The sequence below is a fragment of the Cervus elaphus genome, chromosome 19 (genome assembly GCF_910594005.1).
Source record: "Cervus elaphus chromosome 19, mCerEla1.1, whole genome shotgun sequence".
NCBI classification, from domain to species: domain Eukaryota; kingdom Metazoa; phylum Chordata; class Mammalia; order Artiodactyla; family Cervidae; genus Cervus; species Cervus elaphus.
This window is the reverse complement of record NC_057833.1, coordinates 84,560,540-84,586,699: the sequence shown is the minus strand read 5'-3', so window position 1 is coordinate 84,586,699 and position 26,160 is coordinate 84,560,540. Positions and strand designations below refer to the sequence as shown.

General features: G+C 36.1%; 1 protein-coding gene across 1 annotated transcript in view; it reads left to right on the top strand.

Moving 5' to 3' along the window:
• The window catches only part of STAG1 (stromal antigen 1), a 499,198-nt gene that overhangs the window by 415,703 nt on the left and 57,335 nt on the right, over nucleotides 1–26,160 (top strand). The window contains exons 15-20 of the mRNA XM_043874053.1: nucleotides 661–778; nucleotides 9,830–9,933; nucleotides 23,064–23,156; nucleotides 23,259–23,348; nucleotides 23,507–23,710; nucleotides 24,710–24,780. Of these exons, the coding sequence (XP_043729988.1) occupies nucleotides 661–778; nucleotides 9,830–9,933; nucleotides 23,064–23,156; nucleotides 23,259–23,348; nucleotides 23,507–23,710; nucleotides 24,710–24,780 (680 nt within the window). The remainder of the gene's footprint in view (nucleotides 1–660; nucleotides 779–9,829; nucleotides 9,934–23,063; nucleotides 23,157–23,258; nucleotides 23,349–23,506; nucleotides 23,711–24,709; nucleotides 24,781–26,160) is intronic.

Sequence of the window (26,160 nt, the reverse complement as noted above, 5' to 3'; positions counted from 1 at the left end):
AGAACATGGCCAACACCTCTACTTACCTTTCCTAAAGAACTTTTCTAAAGAGATTAATGTTCTTTACAGTTTAGTGACTGACAAGCAGAAAAAAGTTGAGCGTGAAATGTTTAATGAGGAACTTGAGAGCATTTGTCTACTGTGGGAACAAGGATTCCAAAGAAAATAGTCAAGTAATAAGCAGCAAAAAGTGAAGGTGTGGTGTAATGACAGATTCATTGATTTAAGTGAAAATTAAGTAAGACTGGTACCAATGTTTCAAATGAAATTATGGGAGAAAGTAATTGATTTTTTTTTTTAAAGGTTGTTATAGAGAGAGACAAACCAAAAGTAATGAATAGTGTCATAAATCCAAGTGTAACTTCAGGAATTCTGTTAACTAGTTGTCCTCTCAGTTTACTTATTAAAGATCATGCCGTTGAACTAGGAGATCCTTAACCTTACTATTATTTTAAAAAATTGATTGAGTCTATATATTGTATCCCCATTATCAGTAGTAGAAAGCAAGTGTGTGTGTATGTGTGTGTGTATTCTCTCAAGTGGCTCTTGAAAGGATTGTCAACAGTTTTAATTATAAACAAAATGACTGAATAACTCAGTATATGAATAGTAGTTTCTTCATTAAGTGTTCTTCAGTCACATTTGATTTGTTTTTTTTAGTTACATGAACATGCTGCCTACTTGGTGGACAGTTTGTGGGAGAGCTCTCAAGAACTGTTGAAAGACTGGGAATGTATGACAGAATTGCTATTAGAAGAACCTGTTCAAGGAGAGGAAGGTACAGTATTTTGATAAGTTGATTTACATATTGTTTTGGGTTCATACTAATAATCATACCATCCTGTATAGATGACTTCTTAAAAATGAGTATATGCAAGTATACTGTGTATCTTTTTTGCAAAGAGAATAGTTTGTTTCCTGTAACAAGCAAAGGTGTCTTAATAGTATCTAACATCTTTCTATATTAGGACTACAGCCATGCATGTCCCACAAGTTTTTAAAACCCTATTAACGTCATGGAGCATCCAAGAAGGTTTTCTTTATGCTTATTTGAGATACAAAATACTGACGTACTTAGTGTAAAAAGAAAAAAAATTGGTTCATCCAGAGTCTTTTTGTTGTATATAAGTACTTGGCCTTTCACATACAAGGTTTAATTAGACTACAATCATCCCATCTTTCGCTATATATTTTTTTAACATTAAAATCAGGAAACCAACAATAAAGTCACTTACTTAGCTGTTCAAGAAGCAGGGAGGGAACTTCCCTGGTGATCCAGTGGCTAAGACTCCACACTCCCAGTGCAGGAGGCCTGGGTTTGATCCCTGATAGGGGAACAAGACCTCATATGCTGCACCTGAGAGTTCACAGGCTGCAACTGAGACCCAGCACAGCCAAATAAATAAATGTTAAGAAAAAGAAGAAATACAGAGAAATAATTCCTATACTGATCATTTCTGAAGTATGCATCTTAATGTTACACTTTGTATAATAACATGAACAGCAGACTAGATATGTATACTTAATAAAACATTCATAGCAATGACTCTTCTGTATAGCTTGTTTTTCAGTCTAGCCCAGAATATTGTTGTTCAGTCGATAAGTCGTATCTGACTCTTCGCAACCCTCTGAACCATAGCACACCAGACTTCCCTGTCCTTCATCTCCTGAAGTTTGCTCAAACTCATGTCATTGAGTTGGTGATGCTATATAACCATCTCATCCTCTGTCACCCTCTTCTCCTCCTGCCCTCAATCTTTCCCAGCATCAGGGTCTTTTCCATTGAGTCCGCTCGTTGAATCAGGTGGCCAAAGCGTTGGAGCTTCAGTTTCAGCTTTAGTCCTTCCAATGAATATTCAGGAATGATTTCCTTTAGGATTGACTGGTTTGATCTCCCTGCTGTCCAAGGGACTCTCAAGAGTCTTCTCCAGCACCACAATTCAACAGCATCAATTCTTCAGCACTCAGCCTTTATGGTCCAACTCTCACATCCTTACATGACTACCGGAAAAACCATAGCTTTGACTAGACAGACCTTTGTCAGCAAACTGATGTCTCTGCTTTTTAATACACTGTCTAGGTTTGTCATAGCTTTTCTTCCAAGAATCAAGCATCTTATGATTTCATGGCTGCAGCCGCAATCCACGCTGATTTTAGAGCCCAAGAAAATAAAGTCTGTCACTATTTCCTCTGTTTCCCCATCTATTTGTCATGAAGTGATGGGACTGGTTGCCATGATCTTAGTTTTTTGAATGTTGAGTTTTAAGTCAGCTTTTTCATTCTCCTCTTTCACTATCATTAAGAGGCTCTTTAGTTCCTCTTCACTTTCTACCATAAGGTTGGTGACATCTGGATATCTAAGGTTATTGATATTTCGCCTGGCAATCTTGATTCCAGCTTCTGTTTCATCCAGCCCAGCATTTCTCATGATGTACTCTGCATGTAAGTTAAATAAGCAGGGTGACAATATACAGCCTTGATGTGCTCCTTTCCTAATTTGAAACTAGTCTGTTGTTCCATGTCTGATTCTAACTGTTGCTTCTTGGCCTGCAAACAGGTTTCCAAGGAGGCAGGTAAGGTGGTCTGGTATCCCCATCTCTTTAAGAATTTTCCAGTTTGTTGTGATCCACATAGTCAAAGGGTTTAGCATGGTCAGTGAAGCAGAAGTAAATGTTTTTCTGGAATTCCCTTGCTTTTTCTGTGATTCAGCGGATGTTGGATACTTCACCTCTTGCATTTCTTTTTATTTGGGATAGTTTTGGTCACTGCCTCCTGTACAGTGTTACAGACCTCTGTCCATAGTCCTTCAGGCACTCTGCCTACCAGGTCTAATCATTTGACTCTATTTGTTACCTATGCTATATAATAATAATAGATTTGATTTAAGTCATACCTGAATGGCCTAGTGGTTTTCCCCACAGTGGTAATTTAAAAAGTGACTACGTCATGTAATCTATATGAATTCCTAGAATGGACATAATAACTTGATGTAAGTGAGACTTGTAATGAACTTTAGAATTGAAAGAAACAGATTCAGATATCTAACTATCCTTTGTTACTTATATCATCTTTTTTCTGTTCCTTAGATTACTTTTCTTTAAAACATAGATTCTTTTTCTTATTTTCTTAAATAACTGTTGTGAGGATTAAATGAAATAGTTTACTATTGATTCTCTATTCTTTTTTTCCCTACTTTTCTGTGTGGTTCAGCTCTGGTATGTAAGAGCAGAATTAGCCATTACCTGCAATAGATTACCTATGCTTAATAGTGACCATCCCTTAGTGTTCTTTCCAAGCAGTAATGCTAATTCTTAACCCCAGACCACCAGGGAAGTCCTTGATATTGTTAACTTTTTACTGTTATTTAAATGTATAAAACATGTCTTTCAGAAAATAATTACCATGACTATTAGTCATCAAGGTGTTCTAGATGGACCTGCCTTCTTAAAATAACTATGTATTATTACTAGATTTTCTTTGTGGTTTAAATTTAGTTGATATTGGATTTAACTTTCAGCCAGTTGGCTTGGTTTGGTTTGATTTGGTTTGATTTTAACTAGAAAAGCAGATTGTAAAATGGAGAGAAATTTTTAAATCAACCACAATTTTAGGATATGGTTGAATCTGGAAAGGCAAGGCTGGAGAATTTATTCATAACAAGTGCAGAACTATTATGAAATCCTGATTCAACTTTTTTTCATACATTTGTCCATATGCATGCTGTACCACATATAAGCTTTGGTATGGAATGACATCCAAATCAATATTCTGAGCTACTGTTTTGCTGTATTTTATATAATAAAATGCCATAGTAACTTATTTCTTTAAGACTAATTAGAACTTGATTTGTACTTTAGGTAAGTGAAGTTTGATAGATATTCTAGTGGGTGGAAGTCTAGTTAGCAGTTGCAAATATAGGACTAAAATTTTTTCAAAACAGTTATCAAAGACTACCAATAGAAATTTAAATCATAACTGCTATATGTCCAAACAAAATTGTCAGTCAAAAAGATAAATGCACCCCTGAGTGCATAGCAACACTGTTTACAGTAGCCAAGATGTGGAAACAACCTTAATGTTCATCAACAGATGAATGGACGAAAAAGATGTGGTGCATATGTACAATGAAATACTACTCAGCCATAAAAAAAGAATGAATGTCATTTGCAGCTACATGGACAGACCTAGAGATTATCATACTGCATGAAGTAAGTTAGAAAGAGGAGAATAAATACCACATGATACCACTTATATGTGGAATCTAAAATATGACACACATGAACTTATCTATGAAACAGAAATGGACTCGCAGACAGAGAACAGCCTTGTGGTTGCTGATTGGGCAAGGGGTTGAATTGGGCGTTTGGGACTAGCAGATGCAGACTTCTGTATAAAGGTGGCGTCACTCAGTCGTGTCCAACTCCTTGTGACCCCACGGACTGTAGCCCACCAGGCTCCTCCATCCATGGGATTTTCCAGGCAAGAATACAGGAGTGGGTTGCCGTTTCCTTCTCCAGGGGATCTTCCCGACCCAGAGATCAAACTCTGGTCTTCTGCATTGCAGGCAGAGTCTTTACCGCCTGAGCCACCAGGGAATCCTGACTGTATATAGAATGGATAAACAACAAGGTCTTATTGTATAGCACAGGGAACTGTTAATGTATTCAATAGCCTATAATAAACCATAATGGGAAAGAAAAATAATAAATAAATCACAACTTCTATAAGACTACTTTGCAGTGTTTTTAAGAGATGGATGTGGGGATATATGTGTATTCTACAGCAAAATCAAATTGCTGGCTAAATTTTTAGTGTAATGTGAAGGTCTGGATAACAGGTAATCAGGCAAAAACAGGACCATAGCTAAGTTATTTAACTTCTCTGGGTCTTAGCTTCTTCATTTATTAAGAAAAGTTTTGTTTATTAGATAAACTTCTGTGGTCATTTAAGGTTAGAATTCTGTGATCCAGTTGAGGCTGACGTAATGTGGATAAGTGGAATTCTTCAGGTCGGGAGTCATTAATTCAGTTATAATGTGAACATATTTGTTGACCACCTTTTATGTACTGTTATACTAAGCATTGCGAGTGTAGTCTTTTTTTTTTTTTTTTTAATTAGTTGGAGGCTAATTACTTCAGGGACAGCTCACTGCCCATATGGAGCTTACATTTCAAGTGGGGATGGTAGACCAAAACGAAGTGGTCAGAATAATTTCAAAAGTTAGTAAATACCTGTGATAGGTGATAACAATAAGAAGGTGTCCATCCTTAGATTGAATCTCAAAAGGAGATTCTAAGGATGCCATCAATGAGTCAGGAATCTAGAGGATATGGGGGCTAACCTTTAGAAAAAAACAGCTGTCTGGATAGAGGAGATGGTAATTGCAGAGTGTCTGTAGCATGAATGATATCGTTATATTCCAGAAGCCGCAATAGCTGGAGCACTGTGGGTCAGTGGCCCTAGATGAGGTAGAGCCTGAGGCCTGATGGTGTAGAATATTTAAGTTCATAAGTGGATTTATCATTGTTTATTTATTTTAGTTTATTGTAAGTGTAATAGGAAGCCACTGAAAGATTTTAAACAGGGAAGTGATGTGACTGCATTCATATTTTAAGAAAAATGCTTTTTGTCAACCTTTTTGGAATAGGCAGAAGATAAGTTAGATAACTGTTGCAGTGATCTATATGGGAAATGAAAATAAAAATACAAAAGATGAAGATAAATTATAGAAATAAAAAGCCCATGTGAGTTTTTAAAATTGTGGATCGGAAGGGGACAAAGGCAGGAAGAGCAAGAGTGAGAGCAAGCTATATAAAAAGGATGGTAAGAGATAACTGTACACTAGAAGGCCCAGTAAAGAGGGTGTTCAAGAGAGCTATGGTTAATAATATCAAATATTGCAGAGGAAGAGAAAAAGGACTGTGCAAAGACCATCAGCTGTAAGTGAAGATTCAGGTCATCAGTGACGTTTTAGTGTTTCTTTTCAGTGGTATAAAGGAGAAAAGCCAGAGTTTAAGGTGATAAGACTGAAATCAGTAATGAGAAAATTGAGATGATGTGTAAAGAGGTTTCTGATAACTTAAAAAGTTGTGTAGTTATTTGATAATTCATAGAGCAAACAGCACCCATTCTTTTCTGCCATGTGGCTATTTGGCTCTCAACTGTGTCTTAAGACTTGCTTGTTTTCACTTTTAAATTTCAATTGTTTTGAGTTTGCCATATCAAAATGGATGGTTTCAAATTACACACTAATAAAGCTGATGGCGTTAGACACTGTATAAGGTTGAGTTATTCTTCAACACTAATCTATAGATTTTAGTTTATAATAGAAGAGTATTTCTATATTTGATAAGGTTTTCTTGGTCTTCACTTTCCACAGAACTAGATTTTTTTCATAAATAATAGAAAATGCATTTATTGGGTTGGCCAGAGGGTTCACTCAGGTTTTTCTGTAACATCTTATAGAGAAACCCAAACGAACTTTTTGGCTGACCCAGTAGTTCATAGTCTAGTCATTCCTTTATCCCCAGCCTAATGTGAAAAAATAAGAAATTCTAGAATCATAAAGTAGAAGCTTTGATTGTTTTATTGCATGGGAAGTTTTTTCATATTATTAAGCATTGAATCAGAGAGTATAAATGGAAAGCTGAAGCTGTTTCTGTGGTTTTACTAAGACAAGCTAAAGTTCATGTGTTTTTCCTATCAATTAAAGTGTTAAAAATGATTGAATTAAGATGTACATACATATGCCTGTTTGGGATGATTTTGGTATAGAATACGGGATAAGACGTAACGTCTTCGCTTGCCTTTTCATTAGTGTTGCCCCAGTTTATTTTGAAATAATCAATATAGACATCTCTGCTTCCAAAGCTTATTGTTTTTTCTTTATGCCTAGTTCTGTCTCTATAATCCCCATATCTGTCGGTATTTTTTTTTTAATTTGTCTTTAGCATAAATAAGTATACAGAGAAAAGAACATGAGGGAGGAGACAAAGATAAACTATTCAAATTAGTTTCAAAATGTTTTTAAATATATATATAGGAATGAATTCAATAAGGAAAGTACAGAATCAGTGTGAAGAAAATCATAATGTTTCATTAAATAATGTCAAATACGATCTTATAAATGAAGAGTTATATCATGTTCCTGGCTGGAAAGATGATTAAAATGTCAGTTCTTCCCAACATAATCTATTATTTTCTTAAAAATACCAGTTCAAATTCCAGTGCATTTGAGAGAAGTCTGAAAGGTGAGGTGAGAAAATAAACTAAGCATAATGACTTTAAAACTTACATAGACTGAGTAAAGTAAGTCCAACAAGGAAGACAAATATTATATGATATTAGGTATATGTGGGATATTTTTTTAAGGGGTACAAATGAGCAATCTGCAAAACAGAAATAGAGTTACAGATGCAGAAAACAAACATGGTTACCAGAAAGTTGAGGCAAATAGATTGGAAGATTGGGATTGACATATACACATCGTTATATATAAAATAGATAACTAATAATGGCCTACTGTATAGCACAGGAAACTACTTAGTACTCTTTAGTGGACTATATGAGAGAAGAATCTAAAAAAGAGTGGAGATTATATATATATATATATATATATATATATATTTGGCTCACTTTGCTGTACACCTGAATTAACACAACACTGTAAATCAACTATACTCCAATAAAAATTAAAAATTAAAGTTTATGCAGAATTTTATGCATATGTTATAAAGACAGTATAGCATAGTGCTTAAGAGCATAGACCTTGAAGTCAGACTGCCTGGGTTCATATCTTGGGTCTACTACTGATTGAGTGCTTTGAAAAGTTATTTATAACTGTGCCCTGCATATAGAAAATATTTAATAAATTGTTTGCTACTAGCTTTATAGAAATTAGAAATTTTTTAGGAAAAGGATTAGATAAGGGAAATTTGTTCAACTAGATATTCAAATTAGTTGAATTAAATTACACATTAAGGTATATTATAACATTATGAAGTTGCTATAATCACAACAGTATGGCTTTATAACACTGAAACTAAAGAATCCAGAAATATTAATAGATCAAAGTATATAGGAGCATCTGCTGCTAAGTCACTTCAGTCGTGTCCAACTCTGTGCGACCCCATAGACGGCAGCCCACCAGGCTCCCCGTCCCTGGGATTCTCCAGGCAAGAACACTGGAGTGGGTTGCCATTTCCTTCGCCAATGCGTGAAAGTGAAAAGTGAAAGTGAAGTCGCTCAGTCATGTCCGACTCTTCGCAACCCCATGGACTGTAGCCTACCAGGCTCCTCCATCCATGGGATTTTCCAGGCAAGAGTACTGGAGTGGGGTGCCATTGCCTTCTCCGATAGGAGCATCTAAAACATCTAAAAGGTGACGTTCCAAATAAACCAAGGAAAGCTGGTTTTCTTTATCAATGGTGGGGGCATCATTGAGTGCTCATCTGGTGGGAGTAAACCGACCCTTACCTGATATTAATACTATCAGCAGAATAAATTTCCGATAGATAAGAGAGGTAAAAGCAAGCAACAGACACAGAGAAGAAAATATACTTCTTTAATCTCTGGGAGAAAGGAGCTCTTTGAAAGCAATGCAAGAAACCCAAAAGACTTTTATTTTAATCTATATGAGATGATAGATAATTAGCTAAACTTACTGTGGTAATCGTTTCACAATGTAGGTAAATTAAATCCTTGTGTGGTACAACTTAAACCTGTATGGTATTGTATGTGAGTTATCTCTCAAAAAAAAAAAATAAATAAATAAAAATCCTGGAAAGCAAAGAGAGAAATCTGAAAGTCATAAAACAAATCAGTATAGATATGACTCTGCAGAAGTTAACTATTTCTGACAAAAGATACCATGAGGGGTCTAAAACCAAAAGCACAAACTGTGAGAAAATATTTGCATCCTTTAAGACAAAGTTAATGCTACTAATATATAAGAATCCAAGAAAGGTGTATAACAATAGAAAAATTAGCAGAGAATAAACAGAAAAGTCTCCAAAAAAATTTTTTAACTAATAAACAAGAAAATGCACTCCACTAATTATGCAGGAGCAAAATAAGAAATACCACTTTCAGTGATTGGATTGGCAAAAATTAAAGGAACTTATAGCATTCAGTGTTGGCAGGGATAAGAGGAATCAAACATTATCATCACTGCAGTTGGAGGTGTGGATTGCAGTAAGTAACGTTATTGATTTGTCAGTACCAAGATTTTAACCTTTGACTCATTACTCCCTCTCGACATTTATTCTGCAGAAATAGAAGTGTTAGTTACATAAATTTGTGTATATTTATGATACTTGTTATTGAATTTTTTATAAATGTGACAAGAATTTGGGGAAAATTTGAGTGAATGTTAGTAGAGAAGGTTGAATAAACTGTGGAACACAAATTATGTAATAACTTGTAATTATTTAAGGTAATTGTTCATATGTGTCATGTGACTTGAAAGATACTCAAAATCTATTGTTAATTTTTTTTTTTTTTTACTAAAAAAAGAAAAAGATATGTAAACTTTGAAATGATACAGAAGGAAAATTTTGGCATTGCCCAATTCAGAAGTATGATATTACAAAAGATTAGGTATTAGAAGAAACCAGAGGTTACCCTCTTTTTCTTTACTTTGTATACCTCTTTCTTATTTGACTTATGACAGATACATATTATTGAAAAGATAAAAAGGACAAAGAATAGGACTTAACCTTAGTCTTTAAGTAATAGGTTGCAGGTTTTTTTTTTAATAATTGTGTGCATTTTTGATATGTGGCTATTATAAAACTATCTACTTATGCTAATGTGTTTTGTTTGACTTTAGCAATGTCCGACCGTCAGGAGAGTGCTCTTATAGAGCTAATGGTTTGTACAATTCGTCAAGCTGCTGAGGCACATCCTCCAGTGGGAAGGGGTACCGGCAAGAGAGTAAGTTATATTAGTGAGAAATCTAAAAAAAAAAAAATTAACGACTTATCTGTTTCAAATATTTGAATATTTACTGACGTATATATTCCTAAAAACATGAAATTTTTGTAAATGATACATGCTTGTGGTAGTTCATCTTATATCCTGTCTACTCATTTCCCAAAAGTAGATTCTTTTCATCCATGCTGCTTGCTATATAGCACCTGTGCCTGCTTCTAGTTCAGTATCCTAAGAATTTTCACATTCATATTTGTTTAAAGTACAGAAAGGCTCTGAAGGCGAACTATCTAGTTTTGTAAACACTTCCATTTAGCATCTATGTAATCTTTGGACAATTGACCATTTTCTTTGTTAATGTGCTTACCCATAGTATGAGGCTAATAATACAGGTGTTATTGCTGATAGCTTACAGTGAACGATGAGGGATTCATGATCTCTGAGGAAGATTTAGCTTCAGGACCAGGGACCAGGCTTGATCACTCGAGATTTTGTGTAGCAGAGTTTTATTAAAATGGAAAAGGACAGAGAAAGCTTTTGACATAGACATCAGAAGGAGGATGGAGAGTGCCCCCCTCACTAATCTTATCAAGGCCTTATATACTTTTACCAGACCCACTCCCACAACAGACTTCTTAAATTAACAGGATTAGAACTAACAACTGAAAGGTCTCACCAGATCCACTCCTACAACATACATCTTAAGATAACAAGATTAGTCAGAAGGTTCTTGTTAAGGAGAAACATGTCCTTGTTAAGGAGAAGCAAGATACATTGTTATATTGACTAAGACAAAGCAATGTAGAAAAAGTTTGTCCTTTTCTCCTCCTTGAGAGCCCCAGACCCCTTCTTCCTCAAGGGCTCTGGACCCCTTCCTCCTTGAGGACCCCAGATTCCTTATCAACCTACCTAAGGATTAGATCTTTCATTGTTATTCCAGATGAATTGAGATGATCACAGATGGGAAGACTAGCTCTGGTAGTGTGAAGAAGTAGGCAATTTCCCTTCCTCCCATCCCCCCCCCCACCCCAAAAAGGAATGAAACTGGAAAAATTGTGAAAACTCATATAAGGGCTCTGGAAATTCACCACAGATTTTTTTAAAAATAAATAAATTGAGAAGTATTTCTAGGCATATCTTCGAGATATTGTAGGTTGAGTTCCAGACCACTACAGTAAAGCAAATATTGCAGTAAAGCTAGGCACGTGAATTTTTTCTTTTCTCAATGCATACAAAAGTTATATTTACACTATACAATAGTCTATTAAGTGCCTAAAAATGATGTACATACCATAATTTAAAAATACTTTATTGCTTAAAGAAAAACACAATCACCTGAGCCTTCAGAAAATTAGAGTCTTTTTGCTGGTGGCAATTTCTTAAAGTTAAGGCAATGAAGTTTACCTCATTGATGAATTTTTCCTTTTGAAAACTGGTTCTCAGTAGCATGTAATGCTGTCTGATAGCATTTGACCCACAGTAGAAGTCTTTCAGAATTGGAGTCAGTCCTCTCAAACCCTGCCACTGCTTTATCAACTAAGTATGTGTCATATTCTAAATACTTTATTGTCATTTCAACAATCATCACAGCATTTTCACCATGAGTAGATTGCATCTCTAGCAACCACTTTCTTTGCTCACCCATAAGAAGTAACTCCTCATCTGTTAAAGTATTTGTCATGAGGTTTATACATATTCAGACTCCACTTTGAATTCTTTCTCTTGTTATTTCCAGCACATCTGTAGTTCCTTGCCCCACAAAACCCCTTGTACTTCTCAAAGTCATTCATAAGAGTTGAAATCAGCTTCTTCAAAAATTCTGTTAATGTTGATATTTTGACCTCTGCTTGAATCATGGATATTTTTAGTGCCATCTAGAATGCTGAATACTTTTCAGAAAGTTTCCAATGGACTTTGCTCAGATTCATCAGCGGAATCACTGTCTATGGCAGCTATAGCCTTACAAAATTTTTCTTAACTAGTAAAACTTGAAAGTCAAAATTACTCCTTGATCCGTGGGGCTGCAAAATGAATATTGTGTTAGGCGACATGAAAACAACATTATTCTCTTTGTGCATCTCCGTCAGAGCTCTTCAGCGACCAGATGCATCGTCAGTGAGCAGTCATATTTTGAAAGGGATCTTTTTTTTGAGCTGTAGATCTTAACAGTGGGCTTAAAATACTTGCCAAACCACCAGCTCCGGGAGTTGGTGATGGACAGGGAAGCCTGGCATTCTGCAGCCCATGGAGCAAAGAGTCAGACACCACTGAGCAACAGAACTGAACTGAAACCACGTTGTAAACAGATGTGCTATCACCCACACTTGGTTGCCGCATTGATAGAGTATAGGCAGGGTAGATGTAGCATAATTCAAGGGGCCCTTGATCCATGGGGCTGCAAAATGAATATTGTGTTAGACAGCTCATAGCTCAGTTGGTAAAGAATCTGCCTCCAGTGCAGAAGACCTGGGTTCAGTTCCTGGGTTGGGCAGGTCCCTTGGAGAAGGAAATGGCAACCCACTCCAGTATTCTTGCCTAGAGAATCCCATGGACAGAGGATCCTGACAAGCTACAGTCCATGGGGTCGCAAGAGTCAGACATGACTTAGCAACTAAACCACCACCACCAAGGGGCCCTAGGACTCTCAGAAAGGCAAATGAACATTGGCTTCAGCTTAAAGTCACCAGCTGTATAACTGTGAAAATCCATCTTCTTTTAATATCATGCTATTTTATCTACACTGCAAATCTTTTTGTTTAGCATAGCCACCTTCATTACTTGTCTTAGCTAGATCTAGATAACTTGCTGCAGCTTCTACATCAGTACTTGCTGCTTCACCTTGAGGTCTTATGTTATGGAGATGGCTTCTTTTCTTAAATGTCATGAACTAGATTCAAACTTTTCTCTTGGAGCTTCCTCACTTCTTTCAGCGTAGAATTTAAGAGAGGGCCTTGCTTTGAATTAGACTTTGACGTAAGGGAATGTTATACCTGGTTTGCTTTTATCAGATCACTAAAGCTGATTCCATATCCTCCATAAGGTTGTTTCACTTTCTTATTATTTATGTTTTCACTGGAGTAGCACTTTTAATTTCTTTCAAGAACGTTTCGTTTGCATTCACAGCTTAGCTAACTGTTTGACTCATGAGGCCTAGTTTCCGACCTGTCTTAGCTTTCAACACTCCTTCCCCATTAAGCTTAATCATGTCTAGTTTTTGTTATTTGGTTGCTAAGTCATGTCCAAGTCTTTGAGACCCCATGGACTATAGCATACCAGGCTTCCCTGTGTGTTTGCTCAAACTCATGTCCATTGAGTCAGTGATGCCATCCAACCATCTCATCCTCTGTCGTCCCTTTCTCCTCCTGCCTTCAGTCTTTCCCAGCATCAGGGTCCTTTGCAATGAGTCAGCTCTTTGCATCAAGTGACCAAAGTATTGGAGCTTCAGCATCAGCCCTCCCAATGAATATTCAGGATTGATTTCCTTTAGGATTGACTGGTTTGATTCCCTTTGCTATCCACGGGACTTTCAAGAGTCTTCTTCAGCACACAGTTCAAACACATCAGTTCTTTGGTGTTCAGACTTCTTTATGATCCAACTGTCACATCTGTACATGACTGTTGAAAAAACCAGAGCTTTGACTATTTGGACTGTTGTCACCAAACTGATGTCTCTGCTTTTTAATATGCTATCTAGGTTTCTCATAGCTTTTCTTCCGAGGAGCAAGTGTCTTTTAAAATCATGGCTGCAGCCACCATCTGCAATGATTTTGGAGCCCAAGAAAATAAAGTCTGTCACTGTTTGCGTTGTTTCCCCATATATTTGCCATGAAGCGATGTTACCAGATGCCCTGATCTAGTTTTTTAAATGTTGAGTTTTAAGCTAGCTTTTTCACCCTCCTCTTTCACCTGCATCAAGCTTTTGATTTAAAGTGAGAGATGTGTGATGAAGCTTATTTTCACCTGAACACTTAAGAGGCTTATTAGGGGTTAGTAGGGTTGTTAATTTCAGTATTGCTGAGTCTCAGGCAGTAGGGAAGCCTGAGGAGAGGGAGAAAGATGGGAGAACGTCTAGTTGGTGGGGCAGCAGTGAGACACAGCATTCATCAAGTAAGTTCCCCATTTTATGTGGGCATGGTTTCTGGCGCCCCAAAACAAATTAAGTGGTAATATCAAAGATTGTTGTTCACACTAGAACAAATCTAATAATAATGATGAAAAAGCTTGAAATAGTGCTAGAATTACCAAAATGTGACTCAGAAACACAAAGTGAGCAAATCCTACTGGTAAAATGGCACCAATAGACTTGCTCAGACAGGGTTGTCACAGAGTTCCAATTTGGTGGATTTTTTTTTTTTTATACTCTGCAAAATATAATGAGGTGTGCTTATATTCTTGAAAAACTGCTGAAGCTTCAGTTTAAAGCTGTAGGCGTCTACAGCCTTTTTGACTAGGGTTACAGTGCACACAACCCACAGGCTTGATTGGTTACATCTCTAATTTTACCTGAGTGGCACTGTATGCAAAAACCAGCATACACAATTGCTGTCAGAGAGAAAAGACTCCATATGGGACAAGAGGGAAAAGTCCACAACTTTGTCAAATAGAAATGGAAGAAACACATAAAAGAAAAACTTTCACCTGTGACATTCAGAGATTGTATCTGCAATTGGTAAGAATAGTGGACCAACCAAGAATCTAGCCATAAAAATACTGGAAATGAGAAAGCTGTAAAAGGTTTAGTAAAGTCTTCATATACCCCTGGCTGATTGGGAAACCTGAGAGAACCCAACAGAAGATAAAAATCAAGGAAACTAACAAACTGACTGAACCTCGAATGTGGTCCCTACCCCACAGCAAATCAGGTCTCAGCGAGGAGTCTTATAAATTTGGAGCATTTGAACACAATCTCTGCCAAATCATTGGCTAACCAGTGATATGTTGAAACACAGAGGAAACGTCCGGAAAGGCAGGTTAAAAAAAAAATTAAATTCCAAACAGAAACCGTCCATCATGTGAGAGACAAGTTACACAGTTTCAATTGAAGATTAATTTGTTAAAAGGAAACTTAGGAAAATAATTTTGAAATACACAGCTGTTACAAGATACCCCAAAATGTCCGCTTTTCTAGAAAAATTGGAGCCATGCCAAAAAAATAAACGAACAGTAAAGTGTGACCATACTAAGAGGGGAAAGCAGACAATAGAAATGATTTCTCAAGGGCTTCCCTGGTGGTCCAGTGGTTAAGAATCCACTTGCCAGTGCTGGGGATACGAGTTTGATCCCTATTCGGGGAAGATCCCACATGCCACAGAGCAACTAAGCCCACATGCCACAACTACTGAAGTCTGAATACCTAGAGCCAGTGCTCTGCAGCAAGAGAAGCCCATGCACCACAACGAAGAGTAGTCCTGACTTACTGCAACCAGAGAAAGCCCACGTGCAGCAATAAAGACCCAGAGCAGGTTAAAAGAAATTAAAATTAATTAAAAATGTAAAAAAAAGCTTAGAAACAAGAAATGGCTTCTCAGTAGGCCAAGTTGTTGGGTTTAACAGATACTTCAGAGCCCTTTTTGTAAATGTGTTCAAAGAGTTCTAGGAAAATATGTTCGGAGAATTATAGGAAAATACGGTAACAAGAAATAAGTGAGTAATTTCAGCTTTTCAAATGCTAATTTATGAGTTGAAAATTACAATAACAAATTTATAATTTATTAGATGAGCTCAACAGATTTTAGATGACAGAAGAAACATTGAACATGAAAGATTAATAGAAATTATTTATTTTGAAAAAAACAGGGAAAAAGATGAAGAGAAATGACAGAGCTTAAGAAATGTGTGAAACATCAAGTGCACCAGATTTGTGTAATGGAGTCGTAGAAAGAAAGGAATGAGAGAAGGAGACAAGAAGGAAAAACGTTTAAAGGAATATTAATAATAATTGCCAGAGACTTCCCAAATTTGGTGAGAAATGTTAATCCACAGATCCAAGAAATTTTTAAAAAACCCAAATAGTGTAAACACAGGTCATGTTGTTGAAAAGACAAGGATGAAAAATCTTGAAAGCAGCAAGTAAAAAAGAACTAATGTGGAGGACAGTAGCAATAGGTTTAATAATTTGACTTATCAGAAACAGTTAAGGCCAGAACACAGTAAAATGACAGTCACCAAAAGACAACAAAATTGCCAACAAAGAATTCTAAATTCGTAAAATTATTTTACAAGTATGAAGGTGAAATGAAAATCCTATATAAACAAAGATTGAGAGACATATTGTTTAAAAAAACTGCCTTTGAAGAAACACTAAAAAAAAAAAATCCTTTAAGTTGTTAAGAATGGAAACTATAATCCACAGGAAGAAATGGAAAGTACTAGATATGATATATATGTGGGTGGGTACAAAAGGCTGTGTATATATTTTTTTTAATTTTTAAAGGGACATGAGATTATTTAAAGCAATAGTACTAGCATTGTAGTGTTAAGATTGTAATGTACATAGACGTGTGAAAATAGCACAAAGAATGGTAAAGGAAATAGAACTCTCTTGGAGTAAAATTGCTGTGTTTTGTTGTAATTAATTCATTATTAATTTGAAGTTGTTTGTAATAAGTTGAAGAGCTATTGATATATTGTAACCCCTAGAACAACTTCTCATACCTAAAAAAGGAGAACAAAATCAACAGAGAAGTTACAATTGCATGCTGAAGAAAGTTTAGTTGCAAAGAAGACAATAAAGAATGAAAAGAGGGGAGGAAAAAAAGTACATGGATAACAAATAGCCCAGTGGCTGATATAAATTTAACCATATTAATAATTTCATTAAATATGAACATAGGGCTTCCCAGGTGGCGCTAGTGGTAAAGAACCCGCATGCCAGTGCAGGAGACTTAAGAGACACAGGTTTGAACCTTGGGTCAAGAAGGCCCCCTGGAGGAGGTCATGGCAACCCACTCCAGTATCTTGCCTGGAGAATTCCATGGACAAAGAAATCTGGAGGGCTACAGTCTATAGGGTTGCAAAGAGTCAGACACGACCTAGCACACCCACATAAATACAGGAAAGATTCCAAAAAGTAAATGATTGAGAAAAGTACTGACTGGGTATGTAATGATAATAAGGGATTATTGTTTAATGTTGGAGATGTAAAGTCTGTTCTTGCATCTTCATCTGTTAAATACATACTTAAATATTAGGGGTGAAATGATATACCAAGAATTTGCCTCAAAATGCTACAGGTGGGGAAAAAAAAAACTCAGAGAAACTGATGAAGCAATGACAGAATGTAATTTTGACTGACAGCCCCTTTGGGCTAATTTCTTGTCATTTTGACATACTACCATTTTTCGAGTGCTTTCTCTTAGAGCAAAATGTTCAGGTTCACTTTCTATCTTTACTGCTTATATTAGTAATCTATTGCTACATTAAAAAAAATTGCAGTAGTTGTCCCTTATCCATCATTTCTCTTCCCAAGTTTTAATTACTAGTCAACTATGGTCCAGAATATTAAATGGAAAATTCAAGAATAAACAGTTGATAAGTTTGAAGTTGCATGCTGTACTGAGAAGCATGGTGAAAATTCTCACACATCCACCTTTGTCTCTCTCCATCCTACCCAGAACATGAATCATACCATTGTCCAATGGACTCCACCAGTTAGACACTTCATAGCTCTTGGAGATTATCAAATCTGCTATAATGGTATTGCTGTGATTGTGTTCAAGTATCGCTTATTGTACTTAATATTGACCTGAATGCACAAGAGTAGTGATGCTGGCATTTTGGATATGTCGAAGAAAAGCCATAACTGCTTCCTATAAGTGAAAAGATGAAAGTTCTAGACTTAACAGGGAGAGAAAAAAATATGTACTGAATTTGCAAAGATGTTCGTTAAGAATAAATTTCTGTCTGTGACATTGTGAGGAAGGAAAAGGAAATTTCTCTTTGTTTTGCTGTCATACATCAAACTGCAAAAGTGATGGCCACAGTACTTGATGAATTCTTAGTTAAGATGGAAAACAGCTTTGTCTAACTCAATGAAACTAAGCCACGCCATATGGGGCCACCTAAAACGGATGGGTCATGGTGGAGAGGTCTGACAGAATGTGGTCCACTGAAGAAGGGAATGGCAAACCACTTCAGTATTCTTGCCTTGAGAACCCCATGAACAGTATGAAAAGGCAAAAAGATAGGACACTGAAAGATGAATTCCCCAGATCAGTAGGTGCCCAATATGCTACTGGAGATCAGTGGAGAAATAACTCCAGAAAGAATGAAGGGATGGAGCGAAAGCAAAAACAACACCCAGTTGTGAATGGGACTGGTGATAGAAGCAAGATTCGATGCTATAAAGAGCAATATTGCACAGGAACCTGGAATGTTAGGTCCATGAATCAAGGCAAATTCGAAGTGGTCAAACAGGAGATGACAAGAGTGAACATCGACATTCTAGGAATCAGTGAACTAAAATGGATTGGAATGGGTGAATTTAACTCAGATGATCATTGTATCTTCTACTGTGGGCAGGAATCCCTTAAAAGAAACAGAGTAGCCGTTATGGTCAACAAAAGAGTCTGAAATGCAGTACTTGGATGCAATCTCAAAAAGGACAGAATGATCTCTGTTTGTTTCCCAGGCAAACCATTCAATATCACGGTAATTCAAGTCTGTGCCCTGACCAGTAACACCAAAGAAGCTGAAGTTGAACAGTTCTATGAAGACCTACAAGACCTAGAACTAACACCCAAAAAAGATGTCCTTTTCATTATAGGGGACTGGAATGCAAAAGTAGGAAGTCAATAAGGTAGAAAAGGCATTAAATTTATATAAAATATTTTGAAAGAGAGGCCACATTCACGTTTTATTGCAGTATATTGTTATAATTGTTCTGTTACTGTTGTTAATCTCTCACTATGCCTAATTTATCAATTTAACTTTATCATAGGCATGTTCGTGTTGGTAAAAAACATACTATATCAAGGGTTCAGGACAGTTAGCAATTTCAGACATCCACTGGGCATCTTGGAATGTATCCCACACAGTTAAGGGGGACAACTGTACTCCAAACTTTGAGGCTTAAAGGAATAAGCATTCATTGTCTCATACAGTTTCTGTAGGTCAGAAATTTGTTAATGACTTAGCTGTTTTTACTTTAGATTCTCTCATAGGGTTACAGTTAAGATATAGCCAGGGCCTTAACCTCTGAAGTCTTGATAGTAAATTTACTACTTCCGTAATGGTTCAGTCACATGATTGACAAGTTAGTGTTTATTGTGGATAGGAAGCCATAGATCCTTACCATGTTGACCTCATAGTAGTACTGTTTCAAGGCTGCAAGTCTCCCCCAGAATGAATGATCCAAGAAAGAACAAAGTATACACTTCTATGTCTTTTATGACCTCAAAAGTCATATAGCATAATTCCCACAGTATTCTTTAGGTTACACGTGTCAGCCTTATTCATTTTTGGAAGAGATTCTATTAAGGGCATGAATACTAGGAGGTAATGGAGCCACACTGTAGGCTACATTACCCTAGAAGAGGAATCTCCCACGAGCACTAGTTCCTTTTGATAGAGAGTAATATGTAAAAATCAAAATCTTGTCACTAAGGATCAATTCAGTTCAGTCATTCACTCATGTCCGACACTCTGCGACCCCATGGACTGCAGCACGCCAGGCCTCCCTGTCCATCACCAACTCCCAGAGTTTACTCAAATTCATGTCCATTGAGTCGGTGATGCCATCCAACCATCTCATCCTCTGTCATCCCCTTCTCAATCTTTCCCAGCATCAGGGTCTTTTCAAATGAGTCAGTTCTTCACATCAGGTGGCCAAAGTATTGGTTTCATCTTCAACATCAGTCCTTCCAATGAATATTCAGGGTTGATTTCCTTTAGGATGGACTAATTGGATCTCCTTGCAGTCCAAAGGACTCTCAAGAGTCTTCAACACCACAGTTCAAAAGCATCAATTCTTCGGCGCTCAGCCTTCTTTATAGTCCAACTCTCACATCCATACATGACTACTGGAAAAACCATAGCTTTGACTAGACGGACCTTTTTGGTAAAGTAATGTGTCTGCTTTATTTATTAATATGCTGTCTAGGTTGGTCTTAGCTTTTCTTCCAAGGAGCAAGTGTCTTTTAATTTCATGGCTGCAGTCACCATCTGCAATGATTTTGGAGCCCAAAAAAATAATGTCTGTCACTGTTTCCACTGTTTCCCCATCTATTTGCTGTGAAGGGATGGGACCAGATGCCATGATCTTAGTTTTCTGAATGTTGAGTTTTAAGCCAACTTTTTCACTCTGCCCTTTCACTTTCATCAAGAGGCTCTTTAATTCTTCGCTTTCTGCCATAAGGATGGTGTCACCTGCATATCTGAGGTTATTGATATTTCTCCTGGCAATCTTGATTTCAGCTTGTGCTTCATCCAGTCCAGCATTTCTCATGATGTACTCTGCATATAAATTAAATAAGCAGGGTGACAATAATACAGCCTTGGTGTATTCCTTTCCCGATTTGGAACCAGTCTGTTGTTCCATGTCCAGTTCAAACTGTTGCTTCTTGACCTGCATACAGATGTCTCAGGAGGCAGGTAAGGTGGTCTGGTGTTCCCATCTGTTGTAGAATTTTCCACAGTTTGTTGTGATTCACTAAAATACTCGTTGTCAACTGGTTATCATTTCCGCTAGGCACCATTAGTATACAGAGCTAAGAAATACATATATATATACATTGTGCTTAAATCATGCATTCATATTAATATTTCTGACTTAAATTTGGGATAACAGAGTTTTTACCTCTTTGATTTTGTTTCTCATCTTTATTTTTTGAAATACATAAAAAATTTACTTAGGTAAAAAATCAGAATGTTTAGAGAAGTCTTTCTTAAATACTTCCCTCTATACCCCTTTTCTACCTGTATCCAATTTTATTTGTTTTTTTATCTCTCCTTCAGTGTTTCATTTTGCAAATATAGATAAATGCATGCACAAATACAGGTACATGTATTCTTATTCTCCATCCTCTTCCCTTTCAATATCCTGTCTCCTACAAAAGATAGCATATTTTATGGGTGTTCTGTACTTTATATTTTCATTTAACAGTATATCCTGGGTATTACTACATAAGTTTATTTGCAGATTTTTTGTATTTTCTTATGTCTGAATAGGATTCGTTTTGCAGATACACTGTTGAGAGTCTTTTTGGTTGTTGCCAGTCTTTTGCTAGAAATAAAGTGAGGTGAATAGTCCTGTGTCATTTCATATTTGTACTAAGTGTGTTGGTGGGGTAGATTGCTAAAGTAAGATAGCTGGAGCAAAGCAAAAAAGTGTGTACAGTTTTGTTGGATATTTTCAAGTTTCCCCTTCATAGTTATTATGCCATTTTTGTTCTCCCATCGAAGATTCCATGAGGATTAAATGAGTTCATGTACATAGAGTGCCTGACACAATGACCATTTAATTGATGATAGCTATTACCCTAAAATTAGTATCCTTAGACCTTTCATACATTGTCTAATGAATTTCAAGACTTCTCAATATTCTAAAAACATTTCTATACATATGCATTTCATTTTATGTGTAGCCCCTTTAATTATTTTATGCAAAACTAAACTTGACACTTGGTGGTAGATCATTCCAAAATGTTTATTTTGTGTCTTAAGAGGTTGAAGAACAATTGTTGTTCAGTTGCTCAGTCGTGTTCAACTCTTTGCGACCCCATGGACTGTAGCACGCCAGGCTTCCCTGTCCTTCACCATCTCCCGGAGCTTGCTCAAACTCATGTCCATCGTCGGTGATGCCATCCAACTGCCTCATCCTCTTTTGTCCCCTTCTCCTGCCTTCAATCTTCCCCAGCATCAGTCTTTTCTAATGAGTCTGCTCTTCACATCAGGTGGCCAAAGTATTAGAGCTTCAGCATCAGTCTTCCATTGAATATACAGGGTTGATTTACTTTAAGATTGACTGGTTTGATCTCCTTGCTGTCTGAGCAAGGGACTCTCAAGAGTTCTCCAGCACCACAGTTCAAAAGCATCAGTTCTTGGATGCTCAGCCTTCTTTTTGGTCTAACTCTCACACCCATACATGACTACTGGATAAACCATACCTTTGACTATACGGACCTTTGTTGGCAAAAAAAAAAAAAGTCTCTGCTTTTTAATACACTGTTTAGGTTTGTCATAGCTTTTCTTCCAAGGAGCAAGTGTATTTTAATTTCATGGCTGCCGTTGCCATCTGCAGTGATTTTGGAGCCCAAGAAAGTAAAGTTTGTCACTATTTACATTGTTTCCCCATCTAATTGCCGTGAAGTGATGGGACGGGATGCCTGGGTTTTATTGAAAAGCAATAAAGCCCCTGAAAGAACAATTAAATAGGACGTCCTGTTCTTTCATATGTTATCAGACATTGAGGTTTACATTTATAAAGTAGCAGTTTATATTGGAATGTTTCTGTCCTGTAAAATCATTGAAAATCGTGGTGGTAAATTCCTTCAAACTGCAGAATACTTTGGGGAAATAATTATCCTCACTGAGCCTGCATTTTAATGTTTTATTTTTGGAACCACCTATGGTTCCCTATGGGGCTTCCCTGGTGGCTCAGAGGTTAAATCGTCTGCCTGCAATGCGGGAGACCCAGGTTCGATCCCTGGGTCGGGAAGATCCCCTAGAGAAGGAAATGGCAACCCACTCCAGTATTCTTGCCTGGAGAATCCCATGGACGGAGGAGCCTGGTAGGCTACCAGTCCACGGGGTCGCAAAGAGTCGGACATGACTGAGCGACTTCATTTTCACGGTTTAACTAGTTGCGTACAGGTTAAGGTGAAGGGCTCGAGTCTGCTCAGTGACCACAGGCTGTACCCCTCTGTCTCAAATATTGTAGGTGGTTTTTTATAAATGTTTTTGTTCTGATTCAATCTAAACAAGTAATAATTTATCTAAAATAAGTAGCTATTTAATAAAGGACGAGTACATGTTTATTATTAATTTGTGTGAAACTAGATACATTTATTTTAGTAGTGAAGCTTTTCTGAAAATTCTGTTATATTATCTGCCATTGCTTCATCATTTTTGTAACATTCTAGATTTATAAATTAGTACATAACACTTACTCTTTACACATTTAAATTGATTTCTAGGTGCTAACTGCCAAAGAAAGGAAAACTCAAATTGATGATAGAAACAAATTGACTGAGCATTTTATTATCACACTGCCTATGTTGCTGTCAAAGGTACAGTTTCCATTTTCAGTTTTGTGATAGTATGCCGCAAAATTTGCTTACTACACTGTGCTGTTAAAGTAGTTACATCTTTTTCTTTGCTTCTTCTTCTAGTATTCTGCAGACGCAGAGAAGGTAGCAAACTTGCTACAAATCCCACAGTATTTTGATCTAGAAATTTATAGCACAGGTAGAATGGAAAAGGTAAGAAACTTTAAAATTGAAATTCTGCTATTATAGTCTGTTTTATTAACTGGATTATTTTATTTTCATGTAATATGTAGGCTTATGTAATATGTAGACAGATGCTGTTTTGTTTTTTTGTTATTAATCTAAATATCATAGTTTTTTTTCCTCTGCAGCATCTAGATGCTTTATTAAAACAGATTAAATTTGTTGTGGAGAAACATGTAGAATCAGATGTTCTGGAAGCCTGCAGTAAAACCTATAGCATCTTATGCAGTGAAGAGTATACCATCCAGAACAGAGTTGACATAGCTCGAAGCCAACTGATTGATGAGTTTGTAGATCGATTCAATCATTCTGTGGAAGATCTATTGCAAGAGGTTGGTCTTAAAGTTAATATGTACATATAATAATTTTGGCTAATAATTATTCAAGGTAGCTGAGTTTGTAAATTTTTTCCATTTTAAAATAAAATTTAGTAGAATTCTCTAATGTTTTCACAGCTTGGCAGCTTTATTGCAGTTCATTTTATAAAGATCAGCCTTAGTTACACTTTATTTTTATTTTAAAAAACCTGTTTCATAAAGGGCAGATTTTTTTGTTTTTTTCTTTTCAGGAAAATCTTTTTAAGACCAGCTTTTTTAACTCGTGTTTTTCATTTTCTATTCCTGGGATCTAATTTGCATTTTAATATTATTGAACTAATTATGATGTACTAGTGAATAGAACATCAAAATAACCTGTGCTAATAAAGAATGGCTGCTCACCAGTGGTGCGACAAGGAAAGCAGCAAGCACCTCCATCTGGTGACTTTTATGATTATTTCTGTGATTCCTGAGTCTTGCTGTCTTCCTTCAGTCTATATAAGGCAACCTGGAATTCCCACAGCTTTGTATGTCCTGACAGCCAGGCTCATAGGATTTCTTTTTAATCCCTATAATCAATTTTCCCCTATTTTTAATTTTAACTTTTAATTTTTTTCAACTATTATAAAATTTCCATTGTGATTTTACAGTTACACATGTAAGTGACAGTCAGTAAAATCTTTGAAATAACCTTTAAAATCTTTAAAGTATATATCCTTCCACTCAGCAGTTTCAAGGAATTTATCCTAAGGTATTAATCAGAAAAGGGTACAAAGTCATATTTATGACATTGTTTAAAATGCAAAAGTGATCATCTCTGGGTGTTGGACTTACAGGTGTTGTTTATTTTCTGGTATTTTGCTTATTTGTACTTTCTCATTTACCAACAGTGAATTTTTTTTTGTATAATTTAAAAGAATTTTTCTTTATATGGTATGTATTAATAGACTTTCATGTGAATTTGAGAATGAGTAAATTTATGGTAGTGAGGTGCTATCTGCTTTCTGTTTATAGGGAGAAGAAGCTGATGATGATGATATTTACAATGTTCTTTCTACATTAAAGCGGTTAACCTCTTTTCACAAGTACGTCATTTTATTTAAAGTAGATTTAGTGAATATCCTATATTAGTTAACATAAAACAAACTGATTGTAATGTTTAACATCTATGTAACAATGGGAAATTTTAGAGAAATATTAAGATGTAAATTTTTTATTATTCAGATTGTCTCAAGATAAATTGAGTTTTTTGTTATTATTTGATTACTTACAGAGTAAGATTTATCTTTCAGCATAGTGAATGTACACTCTACACTGTAAAAACTTGAAAATAATTAGTTTTATTAACAAATTAGATAGGCTTATTCTGTAAGCTAGAGTTTTGTAGGTATAATTTTCAGTTCATATATCTTAGAAAGCTTGCTAAATAAGAATCACAATTTTGACAAAAGCCATAAAAGTTATTTCCATATGCTTTTTTCCCTGAATTGGTCTTGTTTGTCTGTTTATTCTTGTGTTCTTACTGTGTAGACAGAACAGTTGGATTTGAGTAAGGAAAAAAGGCTCAGAGCGGTGAAATAGGTATCATTTTCAAATTCTACTTTGCATATCCCTTGTAATGAGACATGCTTATCTTCTCCATAAAGGGAGGAAGTAAAGAACTTTGTTGTGAAAAAGAATATTTAAGTATAGCTCTTACTTTAATGAATACTTCAGAGTCATTTCAAAAGCAGTGTCTAAAAATCTAAGCCCTTTTCTATATACACAAGTCCATTTTTGGAATTCCATGGAGAAACAGACTCATATCTGAAAAAATATTTTGACATCTGAAAATATAAGTTGACAATCAGTGTCAAAACTCCTTTTTAAGAAAATATTTTGACACTTGAAAATAAAAGTTGACAGCCAGTAATCATACTGTTTTTAGTAGCAGAGCTCATGAGAATTTACAGTGTCAGTCTTAACTCATTCAGAAGTCCTCAGCCCATATAGACAGCTACACTAAAGTTTTTGAACTGTGCCATATTTCCCTTACCCTGACTTTGTCTTTCGTGTCTTTTGTTATCTCCATCTTGTGATGATTACAGATCTGTTTCAAAAATACACATGTATTTATACTTTGAAATTGTAAATGAATTAGTTTAAATATACTTTAAAATATACTAGAAAGAATGGTAACCTTCACTTAAATATATGAAGTTTTATTATTATTGGTTTCTCTTAATGAATTCCTAATATCAGCTTCTACTCTCTTTCTCTACCCACCTCTGTCCTCTTCTCTCCTCTCAGTCCCCTCTTCCGTCTTTTTTTCTTTTCTCTCTCTCTCTGTCTTTGTCTCTCCCCCTCTTTCTCTTTTTCCTTCTAAGTTTGGAGACTTGAACATTTCCTTATGGAACTTTTACACTTCTACTAGAAAATGAAATTATGTTATTTTTCCCCCATCGAAACTGAGCTCAACAAATTTA